At 46.1% G+C, this 14803-nt stretch overlaps 1 protein-coding gene across 1 annotated transcript; it reads right to left on the bottom strand.

Annotated features, from left to right (window-relative positions):
* Positions 1-4331: 4331 nt before the first annotated feature.
* CLEC5A (C-type lectin domain containing 5A) lies at positions 4332-14192 on the bottom strand. Its single transcript, XM_037049303.1, has 6 exons — positions 14018-14192; positions 13417-13515; positions 10624-10728; positions 9985-10121; positions 6725-6831; positions 4332-5546 (listed from the first exon to the last, which is right to left on the bottom strand). Exons 2-6 carry the CDS (start codon positions 13493-13495, stop codon positions 5432-5434), a joined length of 543 nt encoding a protein of 180 aa, XP_036905198.1. The 5' UTR covers positions 13496-13515; positions 14018-14192; the 3' UTR covers positions 4332-5431.
* Between the last annotated feature and the right edge of the window lie 611 nt (positions 14193-14803).

The raw sequence follows: 14803 nt of genomic DNA, 5'->3' as shown, positions 1-14803 counted from the left end.
TCTCTGAGCTGCATCTTGTCATCATCAAATCGTCTGCATGCAACACAAGTCTAATAAGTCATCGCCGTGGTTTTCCTGTGGTTGGTTGTTAGCTTGAAAATTTATTTTATTATCTTAAAGATATATACACACACACACACATATACAGGGTGGGGCAAAAGCCGGTTTACAGTTGTTTGTATGGAAAATAATACAAAACTAGTAAATAATAATACAAGAATGAACTCTGTGTTTCGGGTACTCACAAGTATAAAACTACTTTTGCCCACCCCTGTGTGTATACACTTATAAGTATATGCTTTTTCAAGTTATGGTACAGTTCACAGTAAAACTTTTAAAAGCTAAGTATAAAAAAATATGTGCGATATTTAGATTTCGGAACAGAAAAGGCTAGCTGCCTACTTAATTCTAGGTTTTGAGCATTTCCCCAGGATGTGCCCCGCTCTCCGTGTCCTGCGTGTAAATCTCCCGGCTCCTTGTCTGGCTCACACGTATTCTCTTGATTTCCTGTCCGAAAGCCCTGTGGTCTCATTTCTTCTCTGCAGAGTGTAGAGAAGGAAGTCATTCCACAATTCCGGATGCCTTTACGGTGCGTCTGGAATTGTGGAATTGAAACACCGACACACCTGTAACTTGTGGACTGCCTCAGGGAGAGAGAGGCAAGGAGGTGTTCTCTCACTCAGTAGGCCCCAGACCACGCTGCCTGCCACGGGGTGGAAGGGGGACAGTGGTGCAGCTGTGGGACTGAAGTGACAAGGGCCGGCGGGGGGGGTGGAGCTCTCTGGGCTGAGGGGGCATGCACCGGGGGCAGAAGCAGGGGCGGGCTCTGCTGCCTCTCCCTGCAGTTCTCACACTCTCCAGTCTGTTCACAGTCTGCGATACCTGCCCTCAGCTTCCTGTCCCGTCTCCTCTTGGTAGCTCTCTGCCGGTGGCTCTGGTTCTCCAGCGCATTGCTTAGTTCTCCTTTTCCTCTGCCCTCTCAGCATCCCCGAGTTCACTGTGCTGGGACCCAGCTTTCCACTGAGCTGTCCCCATGCCGGTTCCCTGTGTTTCCCAACCTTGACCCACCCTGTTTCCAGTCAGTGTTTCCATTGCTTATGTCATAAGCACAATTTTACCCACTACCACATTTCTGTAATAACAAAATACTGATAGCCAAGTGGAATATGCATAGGTGGTTGGTTAAAGAAATGATGTTTTTTATCTGAACAATGGAATACTGTGTAGCTGTGAAAAGGATGAAGAAGCTCTGTTTTCAATGATTAGAAATGACCTCCAAGCTGTATTGTTAAACGAGAAAAGCAAAGCTCACTGAAGTTAGTATTCAGCCTCCTGCGTAAGGACGGAGTGGAAACGCATGTGCAGTGAGCCCTCACTGAACATTGTTGATAGGCTCTTGAAACTGTGGCAAAATGATGTGTTATAAAACCAGTTTTACCGGGAGTGTATTGATCTACATGAGAATTCAATTCCTATGGCAACTTTATCACGAGTATAGACGTGCAGAGGAGGACCTGCTGCACATTTATACTTGTGTGTGCTTATATTTGCTTGTGGACAGCGTGGCAAGAACCTAGTGGGAGAGTGGGCACAGGGAATGGGGAAGGGAGCCCAGCTCTTCACGTCGTGTGGCTGCGTGTGTATTGCCTGTACAAATAAAATAGTTGCATTTCTTTGTGTCTTAGGGATGTAGTAATTCAACCTCTCCTCTTTTATTTATGAACTGATGTATTTATTCCTTCTGTCACACAGAAATACCTGCTTATTTATTGATAGATACATATATGTCTCTGACAGGAAGATATTTAGTAAGTGGAGCACTCCTCTTCAATCAAAACATTTTGGGCAATATTTTTAGAATGTAACACAAAAGCTGGGAGCTGAAGAAGAACATCAACGTGGCACAAAGCCAGGAAGGGACTTGCCCACGGTCACACTGTTGGTATGTAGGACCCAAACCTATGCAGTTTGGCTTTGAGTTCATCTTCTTAACCACTGTGCTGAACAGCCCACACTGCCACATTGTGCAATGCTAATTGTCTGTCTTCGTCTGAACTACTCATTATTCACTCTCGTATCAGAATAGTCTAGGTCATGTTATGATAACAAACAACCTCAGAAATCCCCGTAGCTCACAATAGCCAGTGCATATTGTGTTCTCAGTTGGTCCCCCATGGTCAGTGTCCCTCTGTTCCCGATGGTCTTCAGTATAGTCTAGGCTAACAGGGGCAGCCTCTAATGGGATGGGGGGACAGAGTGGGGTAAACCATGGTCAGATTTCACTGGCCAAACAAGTGACAAGGCCAAGCCTGCTGTCAGCAGGGTCAGAAAGGGTTCTCCTCTTGCCGGAAGGGACAGTGAATTTGTGAACAATGTCATCATCTACCACAACGTCTAACTTCTATCCAAAAGCATAAGATTGTATATGTCTGAAAAAGGGTAACTTTGTACATTGTACTTTGATTGCAAAGCAACAGACTAGTTGCTTCTATAGTCTGTTGCTTCTATAATCTGGATACATGCTTATAATTAGATTCAAGAAGGAAAAAATTGGAGAGGACATTGCTTTCAATCCTGAGAGTTTAAAAAATCAGCACCTGCAGAAACTGGATATCTACAAGCAGAAGAATGAATTTGGATTCTTACCTTATACCATATACAAAAATGAACTCAAAATAATCAAAGATCTAGATATAAGAGCTAAAACTATAAAACTCCTAGAAGAAATCCTAGGGGAATAGCTTCATGACATGGATTTGCTGATTGTTTAATGGATATGACACCCAAAACAGGGGCAACAAAAGGAAAAATAGATAAATTGGACTTTATCAAAAGTCAAACCTTTTGTGAATCAAAGGACACCATCAAGAGAGTGAAAAAGCAAATTGACGAGCCACTTCTAAGGGAAAGATCTCAGCTGCAGATCTTCCATGAAGGGCTTCCCCTGTTGTTATTGCCATTGAGGTCCACGGTGGGGACCATTTAAGCATTTTAAATGACACAAGCATTTTGTGAGAGGGGCATCACTGGTCTGTTTTACAGTAAGGAAATCAAGGCACAGGAAGCATAAGGAATTGCAGATTCACACAGCATAGTGGACGCCAAGTCAGAAATCTAATCCAATGGTGTATTAGACTTCCATTGCTTTAAAAAAAACCCCACCCCACTGCTACCCTAGGAGGTGACACCGATCTATTCTTCTAATGATGTGGCCATCCCTGTCCCTCAGTAATAAACTTATGGTCCTCACATTTCCTTTGGACTCCCTACCCGCACCCCAGTCCAGCCCACGGGGCCCCTTTCAGAACTGTGCAGAACACCTCTTCACCGTGGGGACGATTTGAGCTGTCTGTCGCCTGGGGAAAACCACTAGGTGTCTACATTTCCGGACTCTGAAAGTCTGCAATTTATTCTGTCATGGAACAGGAAGTGTGGCGACCAGAGTTCTCCCTTTTCAAAGCAGAACAGTTGTTCTTTCCTCTCTGTAGTCTGAATTCTGGGGCTTACCTTTGGTGAGAATTCTGCTGCTGCTTCTTTTTTTTTGTTTAACCACAAATTCAGCTCCTCTTCCGTTCCCTAGCTGTGACCCTCTTCTTTGCTAACACCATCAGATTACTGATATAATTCCAATGTCGGCTCTACCCCAAACTCCAATTATTCCTGGAAATCTCCTTCAAGCAAATTCTAACACCTAATGCATTATCTCATTATTAAAAGTTATGAATAAGTGGCATGCTAATTAATCAAAAAATCATGAAGCCTAGAAATGCAGGGACAGAGCTCAGTGGTGTAATAAAAATAAAACTGACAATTTAATTTGACACCCATCTAATGACGGAACCATGTGGCGCTTTGTCATTTGATGTAAATAAATGGTAAGCATTTTACTTAGGCGACTCTAATCACCATTAACTTTGTAAGTCTCTCCTATGATTTACTTCTTGTCACTGAAAACTCACAGCATCTCTTTTCTCCAAGCCATGCACTGAGGAGGGTGTGTAGCCAAAGTCATCTTTCAAGTACGGAGAAGAGAGAGGATGCCCTACGACTCTTCTGCCTCCTTCTTGCCTTCCTTCGCATCTGGCCAAATGAACTCATTGTTTTCCCCAAACGCCCACGTCTTGCCTCTACCCAATGTTTCCTTGAGCATCCCTCTCCTTTTTCCGTTTTAAAGATTTTATTTATTTATTTTTAGAGAGAGGGGAAGGGAAGGAGAAAGAGAGGGAAAGAAACATCAATGTGTGGTTGCGTATTGCATGCCCCCCACTGGGAACCTGGCCTGCAACCCAGTCATGTGCCCTGAGTGGGAATTGAACCGGTGACCCTTTGGTTTGAAGACCCATGCTCAATCCACTGAGCTACACCAGCCAGGGCCTATCCCTCCCCTTTTTCTACTTCTTGATCAGCTGGACCTGTCCAGGGCCAGGGTGATGCCAACCAGTGCATGGCTGTGGTGTCTTTGGGTCAGTAGGCTGTCCCTGGTAGCCGAGTCTCTCCAGAACTGCGAGGAGGAATACGTGATCACTAAGGCCCAAGAGATGATCCCAGTTTCATAAAATATACACAACAAATAGGATCAAATAGAATCTGTTATAATCAGATACAATCAAATATAATCAGAATCTGTTAAAATGAAATTCAGGTCAAGACCAAGAAAATTTTTAGCTTGAATCTCTCTTAGGGCTTTGCTGGAGCACAGGGATTCAGTCATGTTGGTCATCTTGGGCACTCGTTGTCTTAAAAGGTGTTTCCTAGCAGATCCCTGCCTGCCTAGACCCCTCCTTCTCCCCTGGAACAGCGCTCTCTCTGCTCCAAGCCGGGCTCCCGGAGCCCTTCCCCAGCCCTGGCCTCAATTCAGACAGAGGAGGGCCTGTGCTGTCCCACCTGGGGTGGGCTGGGGTCCTGGGACAGGGGCATCTTGGGAACAGAGATGGGGTCACAGAGGTAGCAGGTAAAACCCTGTTGACCTGTCAGAGATGCTTAGTTCTATAGAAGCGAGCACCTGACTGTATACCATCTGAGGTGCCCCCATGAAACTGACCCTCTCCCCTGGACGTGGCTGGTCTCCAGTCCCCCCAAGGTGGAGTTCAGAAGCCCATCCCCCCACCAACAGGCCAGGACCTTTTCCAGTTTACAGATGGATGAAGGAGGCTTTGACTCGATGACCTGTTTGGACCTAAAAAGAGTCACAGGGGTGACTGTCCCAGGAAATGGGGTCTTGAGGAATTGCTGGGTCAGAGTGGGGAGTGCACCTCAGCTGTGTCTATGTGAGTTCATTTGTGGAAGGGCCTGTGCGTGTGTTCTGAGGATTCATTAGGGGGCTCTGCCCATGACCCGTGGGAGGCAGCACAGTAATTTGATGTTCGATATTTTCTTCTGCCATCCTCATAGGTGTGTTTCTTGTTCTTGTCAGAGACCACAGAGAACACAGTCATTTGGTGGGCTTGTCACAGATCCAGCGGTGCGGGGTGTCACACAACGCAGCATCAAATGTCTTTGTTAGGCCCACAGTCACACAGTTGAACCTTGGAAGCTGATTGGTGACACTAAAGGGGAAATGATCGAGTGGTTACAACCCATCACGCCAGCCCTGCTTTTTCCTGATTTCAGTTCCCTTAGGTCCCAAGTCCATCTCTGAACTGACCCTTTCATGTGAACTCTCCTGTGAGCTTTTCTGGACTCACAGCCTTGGATTAATTCACCCTGTGTTTGGTCAGAAACATCTCATGGGTCATCTGTCCCATTTCCCCCCAGAAATAATGTTTTTGTACTGAAAGTACTGTGAGCACAGCGGGAGGCCCGAGAGGAGGAGGAAGAGATTTCTCCTTCCTTTCTGGGCCGCAGGCAGCTTTAGGAAACACTTGATTGGCCGTCTCCCTCCTCTTTTTCAGTCGTTCAGTTCCTCTCAGTCTGACTGGAAAGAGTCTGGTTTCATGGAAAGGTCAAGAGTTTGGGAATCAAGTGGATACAGGATCAAACTGTGGCTCCACCCATTCCCAGCTTGGTGACACTTGACAGATTTCTAAGTCTCTCATCCTCCATTCAACTGTCTATTAAATGAGGATTAATAAAAGCTTTCTCTACAGCATCACTGTGAATACTACAGAAACGACATGGGTAAAGGGCCCGGCATGCACTGGACAGTGAACATGCATTTCCTCTCCTCTGTGGGACGCCCACTTACAGGCTGGAGGGCTGGCTTGCTTTCTGTCTGATTCAGCCTCTCCCGATGCGATGTCATGTTGTCCACCAGTGCTCTGTCCATGGCAGGTGGGAGATAGCTCTTGGGAGTTAACATTCATAGATATAAGAGGCAGGCCAGTTGCTTATGATTTCCTTTCTTTAGATAAAGAAGTCACATCTGGGGAACTTGTAAGAACCTAGTAATAAAATGTGATCTATGGGTTGAAAGAGACTTATGAGCTATATCATGAGAGACTTATGAGGTATATTTGGATCCTAATTTGAAAAAAAAATTGAGAAAACAAAATAATTGGTTGCAGGAATATTCTTTGCTCTACTTAGAAATGTTTGATAGGCTCCATAATATTAAAACATTTACCGAAAAAATGCGTCTCTGGGAATAGATGGGTTGGAAGAAAGGAGAGGAAGGGAACAAGGATGCAGGTCTCGGCCTTCATGTCATCCAGGACAAACCCAAATCTCAGGTCTAGACTCCTGAGGCAAACAAGGATCCCCAGGAAAATGGGGAATGTTTACATACTTGCCGTTGAAAATGGAGTTGTTGATCCAACGCCAATTTTTCTCTGCTTGCAGGTATTGTAAGCCAATAAAATACTTCTCAGCTCCAGTTATGTCCTGGAGAAACTTCTAGAAAACAGAAGGTTCTTTGCTGTCATTTCCCTTGTGTCCGTGGGCCCATGATTATATCCGATTCTGGGATCAAGGAAGTCTGGAGGGGACCTGGGACCGGCTACTGCTGGTAGCCAACATAAACCCCAGAGAAGTCATTCCCAGTCTATCAGCATCGCTTGGAGACCTTGTCAAAACAGGCTGTGAGGTCTGCTCTAGGGGATCAAGGATTTAGATTCTAACATGTTCCCAAGCGATGGGAAATGACAGGGGGAGGGGTCTATACCACCTAAAACAAGGTAATTTCAAATACATTCCCTTTCTTGGCACTCTCTGCGTAGGATTGTTTCACTGATTGCCAGAAATTTTATATTCCAAGTGAGGTTTGGTCAAGTGAATTTGTCAAGTACTTGGCAAGAGAAAACAGATTTGAAGTGTATTGCTAAAGCATATAATTCCACGAGAAATAATCAGTGTTTATTGAGTGTTTGTTGACTTGACACTGATCAAAGACATCTTAGTTTCTGTATTAAACTAAAGAATAACGAATCTCCCAGCCAGCAGGCTGGGAACTCCTGGCCTCTTCTATACACTCTACATACTCAGTGGACATCCGAGTCCACTGGGCTATTCTCTGCCTCCCCATGGCTGGTGCCTTAGTCCCATCTTTCCTAATGTTCTCCTTCCTAGAGATATCCACTTTTATTATTTTAAAAAATCAATGACCATATTTACTCATTTAACAAACATTTCAGTGTCTGTTATGTGCCAGGCATTGTATGAGGCTGGGGATATGGAAACAAATTTATTTCTTCTAAAGAAATTATTATCTAAAACAGTGGTTGGCAAGCTACAGCCAGCAGGCCAAATCCAGGCTGTAGTCCATTTTCGTAAATAAGGCTTTATTGAAACACAGCCACACCCACTTTAAAAATATATTGTTTATGGCTGCTTTTGAGGTACAATGGCAGCGCTAAGTAGTCGTGACAGAGACCTTATGGCCTGAAAGGCATAAAATATATGCTGTCTGGCTCCTTAAGAAAAAATGTGCTGACCTGTGGTCTAACATAAGAGCTCCAAACTCCTTTTCTGGGCAAGCTTCCTAGGGGATCTATGAAGCTGTTAGAATCGTATTCAAAATATTGGGCTCATATAATGTTTCTGGGAAGAGGTGGACAGAGTTTGCCTCCCATTCTAAGACCCCAGTCCTGCCAGGATGTTGAAGATGCAGAGCTGTATTAAGAGAAGGGAGATGAGTCAACCCGCACAGTGTGGTGCCCCGGGAAATCCGTGCTAGGTCGGGCACAGGCAGAAAGAGGAAGTGATTGATTCTGCCTGGATTTGGGGTTTTCCAGAAAGACCCTAGAAGAGGTGATGCTTGAGACGAATTTTGGCAGAGAGCTGTCTGTTAGGTGAATGCTAGGGCAAGGGCATGGGTCAGGGTTTGACTTCCTGGAAGAGGGGGTGTCAGATCACAGGTAGACGGCAGAGCAGCCTGGAGCATTGGAGGAACCGCATGATGTTCGGTGTGGTTAGTGCAGAGGTAGGAGGGAGATGGCTTGGGACTCAGACCTTGAGAGGCTGGGCTGCGTGTCCTGCTGGGGAAGCTGGGCTGGCAAATGACGCGGACAGTTCGGAGCATAGAGGTTTTATTAGATCAGTTCCGTGGAGGGTGGGTAAGAAGGGTTGAAACTAGGGGCAAAGTGGGGCATTAGAAGAATGTTGAAGAAATCTAGATGAGAGGTGAATTCTTTTCTGCAGGGATAGATAGGAAAGGATTTGGCTAGCAAATAATTTAAGAGCGAAGAGAAAAGGTCAAGTCCCAGCACACTGTCAGCACTTGACCTTGGGTGGCAGGACCACTCACCAGTATTTGGAATGTAACGAGAGGGGCAGGTGGGTAGAGTTCAGTGGACTCAGCTGGAATATGGTGAGTGTGTGGTGCTTTTGAAACATCAAAGGGCAATTTGATGTACTGTCTGGTCTGGAGAGAGCTAGCCAGAAGAGGCTGGGCTGCAGATACAGACGTGAGAATCCTCAACAAACCACTGGTGTGGAGCTTTTTCTGGGTTTAGCATGGAGGGTGAGTGGTAGAGGATGCCAAGGATGGCGTTTGAGATGCACCAAGACTTAAGGGTGGAGTAGAAGAATAGAGGCTATCAACTTTCTGTCCCATTCCTCTCTTCTCCTCGTCTTTTTCCTCCCCACTCTCTTGCTCCTGGTGTTCTACCAGAAAGTATTTTTTCTTCCCCCGGGGGGTCCTTAGCCCTAGAGGATCTGTCACTGTCTGTTGGACGGCTACAGCCAAGATTCACAGAAGATCCTCATACAAATTCTGAAAAGGGGGAAGGGACGAAGGGGAGGGAAGCAAGATTACTGTATGCAGTACAATGTCTAGCACTCTGCGAATGCCTAGGATTGGCAGGAGAGGCAGCTATAAACTAAAATATATTATGGTCTAAAATTGAGTGGAGTGTAGGTTTGGGAGTTAGAGAGCTCTCAAGTCCATGTGCCATTGCTTGGTAGGTGTATGACCTTCGTCAAATTATTCTTCTGTGCCCCAGTTTCCTCATATAGACATTATGGATAATAACACCTCCTCAGAATTGTTCTGACAATAAAGGAGATAATAAAACAAAGCTTTTTGCATAGTGCTAGCTAGTTTCATCATAATTGGATACTGAAATTCCAATTCTATGGCCTAATTCTTTGTGTTTCTTATATCACCCATTTTGTTAATTTGCAGCTTTCATATTTACGAGGCAAACTGTGATGATACATTAATTAACAGCTCATATCTTTGCAGGCTTCCATAGCAACATTGCAGTCTTCCCTTAAACAACTTTTATACACATCAGCTCATTTGGCCATTCCCTGCACTTCGGGTATTCTGGTCCATTCCCAGGATACCAGTCTGTTCTTGTGCCCCCAGGAGAAACCACAGAGGGTGGGTTTCATGAGCTCAAGTAGATCTGAGGAGCACACCCCAGGGCTACTGAGAAGGGTCTCCCATCTCCCTCTTGAGAACAAGGAGCTTGAGCTCCCAGCCAGCCACCTCGCCACCCCTCCCCCTCAGCGTGCCCCTGCTCCGCCAGTCAGGTTGCCCACCACCTCCTCCCCCTGAGGCTGGCAACAGCTGGGCTGCTTTATGTGCCCTTCCAATACTCTCACCAGTTTCTCTGGTGTGTTGACAATGGCCAGAGTCGATCTTTCTGCTTCACAAATGGCCCTGCTTTCATCCCAGGACATTTCAGAGGCGGACAAGAAAAAACATCTTCCTTGATGAAAATCCCACCTCCTGGGGCAGACTAAGGAGATTTAAGGGAAGAGAGTATGAGACTAGTGGTCGAAGGTGTGAGCCCTGGAACCGAGTCAGAGGACAGGGGGACATGGGTTTGTTTATAATGATTCTGTTCATGCAAATCAGCCTCAATCCAGGAACAAGTTTTATCCAGTCAAGTCTCAATTTCCCTGTCTATAACATGAAGGGAATGAATTAGAAAGTCTTTTTCCGTCTCTTTGAGCAAAAAAGTTTCATAAGAAAGGGGGCAGTGGAAAAAGTCTTTAAGAACTCTGTACATGAGCCCGGACCAGGTGACTTGGTTGGAGGAACATCCCATATACCAAAAGGTTGTGGGTTCCATCCCCGGTCAGGGTGCATATGGGGCGCAACTGATTGATGTTTCTCTCTCTCTTTCCCCCTCTCCCTATCCCTCCCCTTCTCCCTTTCCTCCCCTCCCCTCCTTTCTCTCTGTCTCTAAAATCAGTAAGAACATATCCTTGGGAGAGAATTAAAAAAGAAGTCGGTACATGAGAACCTGGGGGTGGAGAGGAGGTAATAACCCAGCTCTTTTCCTGTTCCAGAGCTCTCTGTGGGAGTGAAGCTGACGTTACTGTTCCCGAAAATCTGCGGGACTGAAATGAGAAGAAATCCTGCAGGTAGGCACGTGATGAATGTAACACACAGACATCAGACACCAGCTGTTTGGTCCTTGTGACTATTTGTCTCTGGGCAGTGGAGGTGACAGAAGGCTCTTGGCCACTCTGTGCTAGAATTTGTCAGAGATTTTTTTCCTTGGAAGCTTCCATCTACCCACTACTGTTATTTGTCATGCCCCATACCCCAAGTTCTAGTTCATGTCTCTTTGTTTGTTTGTATTTAGGTGTGGCAGTAGGTGTGAAATGCTGAGAGAAAGAACAGGAGAAAGGCAGAGGAGTGGATGAATTTAGTATCAGAAGGAAACCTCTCCCACCCTTCTCACGTCCACCTCTGACAGTGTTTTCCCCAAAGGGCTGTTCGGGCCACTTCCCCTGCAAGTGCTGTACAGCATCTTCGCTGCTCTCCCCAGGCCTGGTGCCTGGAACCCTGTATGAAAACTCATCATCCTGGCCCTTCTTTTGGGCCCTTTTCTGAGCAGCGCTCAGCAGTAAGGACCGTGGCTAACGAGAACAAGATTCAGGATCAGGGGCTGGCTATTGGCAGACCAGAAGGCAGGCGAACATTCCTGTAGGCAGAAAAGAGTGAAATATTTCTTTGAATAGAAATAAGGAAGTCGATAGATTCCAAGAGGCCTCATGTGTCGGGGACGCTGGCTGTCTGACCAGGCAGGCGCAGTGGCTCTGGGGGTGGCCAAACGCATCCCCAGTGGCCTAATTATGATGGAAGATGCCTTTAGTTCACCCAGATACCACATTAGCTGCTTCCAATTATATTAATAAAACAGACAAGTTGGCACTCTCCTTTTAGCTCAGTCTCCAGTTCAAAGGCTCTTTGTGATATGTGTGTGATAACCTGGTTTTCACCAGAAGCTGAACACCACTCCATAAATACTTCATGAGCATCTGGCTCATAGCTCGTAGCTCGGGCCACTGAGAGCCATGGTTGGTACAAAGACAAATGAGATTATCCTCCTCCTAACGATGTACATAGTAGGAGGTGTCTTCAGAGGAAGTGAGAAGGAGATCCTCGGAAAAGTTTCAAGAGGAAGTGGGTTTAGTGAGGAGACCCGTGCCTCCCATCTCCTCACCCCCAGAGCTCTGCCATCGCGCCCTGTACTTTTTAGTCAACCAGTGTCCCCTGTTGTTATTCTTCTTCTATGGCTGGTCTGCTCTAGTGCTTGGCACACACGGACATGCTGAATACATTTCCCCCCCAGGGGAATGGGCTTCTTTGTAATAATTCCTTTAGGGACACAACACGTTGGAGTTTATTAAGAGCTTTCCCACTACATTGCAGTGTTCCCACCCAAATCCTCCTCATGCCCAGGAGGAAAACGGAGGATCAGGCATTTCACTCAGTCTAGTCTAGGATTCCCAGCTATAAAAGGAAGGGAATGAATGAGAAGATTGCTTTCTGGGTGTGCTGCATCTATTTTATCTCATTTTTCAGTTTCATAGAGCTGTAACTGACACAGAACATTGTGTAAATTTCAGGCGTACAGTGCGATGATTTGATGCACACATGCATTGCAAAATTTATCACCACAGTGAGATGAGTTAACACCTTCATCACTTTAAATAGTTGCCCCCCTTTTTTTTGGTAGTAAGAACATTTAAGATCTACTCTTTTAGCAACTTCCAGGCATCGAATACAGTATTGTTAACTGTAGTCACTGAGGTTCTCAGGTTGCTGTGTGTTAAATGGGCGTCCCTAGAGTTTATATATCTTATAGATTAGGAGATCTTTATGGACATTTCCTGCCAAATAAATTTTCAGGATAAGTCCCTGAGAGAGGTCTTTAGGAATCCAGCACCTAAGAACCTGGTAGAGAGGAGACTGTTGTCACGTGCATTACCTGTTCCATAGCTCCTTGTAGGGCTGAAGCTGTCATTTCTTTCACCAAAAATCCATGGGGCTGCAAAAAAATCAGCTGTTGGCTCAGCCCTATCTGCGGGGGTGAGTATAACAAACACCCCCGTAAGGGCTGCTAGGCACTGTGACTACTCACGGAAAATTTCTAACTCTTTGACTCTGAGGTGGGCAAAAATATGTACGTGTTTCAGTGGCTATGTTCATTCATTCCTATTGGTATTTTCTTCCTGCTCTTTGCTGTGACAGGAATGGCACCTTCAGGCTGGGCCATCAGGAAGCCAGCTCTTACCCACCTTCCTGCCTTCTAATCACATTCCCTCCCTCATTTATTTTCCCTCCTGGAGAAGATTCTACCTGCTGCAATCGCAGCAAAAGCCCTTGGTATGAGGCTTTTCTTTCTAAGCTTTGGACAAATAAGTTTCTACACGCACAGAAGAACATTTCTGCCTCTGTGAAATCCTCTATCTTAGATTACTGCTCTTGGTACAGCCTACCATCAGGATGAACCGCGGCTAAATTTTCACAGTTTAGCAATGACAACAAGCACGGCTGAGTATTTCAGCTCAGATTAGCCAACTCATGCTCTAGGGCAAAAGCTTTGTGTGTGGAGGGTTCTGCATCTCCAAGGTAGACCTGGAGGAACCTGGTCCCTGGTGTGTTTGGGGAAGTGAGAAGGGTTGTGTCCATCACTCGCAGGTGGAAAGACTCGGGCACAGCACCTCACCTTCTGAGAAAAGAGCCGAAGGACAAGACAGCGTGGAGCTGGGGTAAGAGGTTGCTCAAATACTCACAATAAAGCAGAAATAAAGTCATTCCGGCAACTTTAAGTGCCACCACGATAAGCACAGAGATGGCCATGTGCCAGTTCATGACGAAGGAGCTGAGGTGGCCTGTGGGGATTGGAGCACAGTGCCACCATCAGTGTCTGGGGACAAGAACTCTCTCCACCAGGTTACCTGCCAGCGTCTTCCTCAGGCACCCTTGGGAAGGGGACTTGGGAGACAGGCGTGCCATTGACAGGTGCCAGGAGGAGATACAGCACAGGCCCCGAAGATGGATAGGATTTGTGCCAGTTGGGAGCCTTGGAACTTGGCATGGCTTCGCTCCTTCACCCATCCTTTAGCTCTGTGTCTCAGCCCTGTCCCCTTCTGTGGCTGCTAAATTCTGTCTAGTAAAATAAATCCTTTCCTGGACTTTGAAAACCCTTGGTCTTGAAATGATTCCTGTTCCTTAGCACCTTCCTTAGTTGTCTTGGCCACACTGACTTCAGCTGTCAGAAGCCTCGGTCTTGAAGACTGTGCTGGGAGCTGCCAGATAGGATGGGTGTCCTTGAAGGTCTTGGTGCTGGGGAAGAGCCAACCATCTGTGCAGAGAACAGACGGGTAGACTTACCTGTTCCCCTCCTGGGAGGCTGAGCTTGTTGGCAGGTAGGGATCTTCCCGGTGGTCTGATTTCTGGTGCAGTGGGCAGAGGTCCCTTTTCCTGAGAATATGTTCCTTCTGCTCAGGCAATGTCCTTCCTTCTTCGCAGTCTGTCTGTCTTGGCAGCACCCTCAGGCGAACCCTTCTTCCTGTTCAGTGTTCTTGGCAAAGAGAGAGGGTGGGGCAAGGAGGGGAAGGGAATCAACCGCGTTTGCCAGAGGAGGTTTCCTGCCACAGTAGTTCCAATACAGAGGACCATTTTTAGGAGAAGTTGGAAGACAAAATACCTTAATGCAGATTAATCCTTTCTCTGTATCTGAATGTCATTGAAATACAGTGGGAAGGAAATGTAGTGAACTCTTAACAAATAGGGAACCTGCATGAACGGTACCTGGAAATTATTTCTACTTTCTTTGCCACCTTTTTGCAAATCTGAAGTCACAGACATTAGTGAGCAAGTCTTCATGTGCCCCATTCTGTCCACTCTCTGCCTGTCATACAGCTTTGCTCAGTCCCTTCTGGCCCCAGTCCCTCACCTCCCGGACTGTGCCCTGTGATGATGGTGACTCCTCAGTATTTTTTGAGCGTGGTGCTCTGCTGGGTACGGGGGACAAAGAGAGAGCAAACAGTGCTCAAGTCTTATTATCAAAGAGTGTTTATTGCATGTTAAATTTGGAGTTTTCCTTTTATTACATTTTCCCTTAAAAAGCTACTTAGATTCATTGGACTATACTGGTAAGGAAACTTGAAAATATGA

The sequence above is a fragment of the Sturnira hondurensis genome, unplaced genomic scaffold (assembly GCF_014824575.4).
Source record: "Sturnira hondurensis isolate 20B ecotype Veracruz unplaced genomic scaffold, ASM1482457v3 Scaffold0006437, whole genome shotgun sequence".
Taxonomy (NCBI): domain Eukaryota; kingdom Metazoa; phylum Chordata; class Mammalia; order Chiroptera; family Phyllostomidae; genus Sturnira; species Sturnira hondurensis.
The sequence above is the reverse complement of the archived record's forward strand: the minus strand, read 5'-3'. Positions and strand labels throughout refer to the sequence as shown.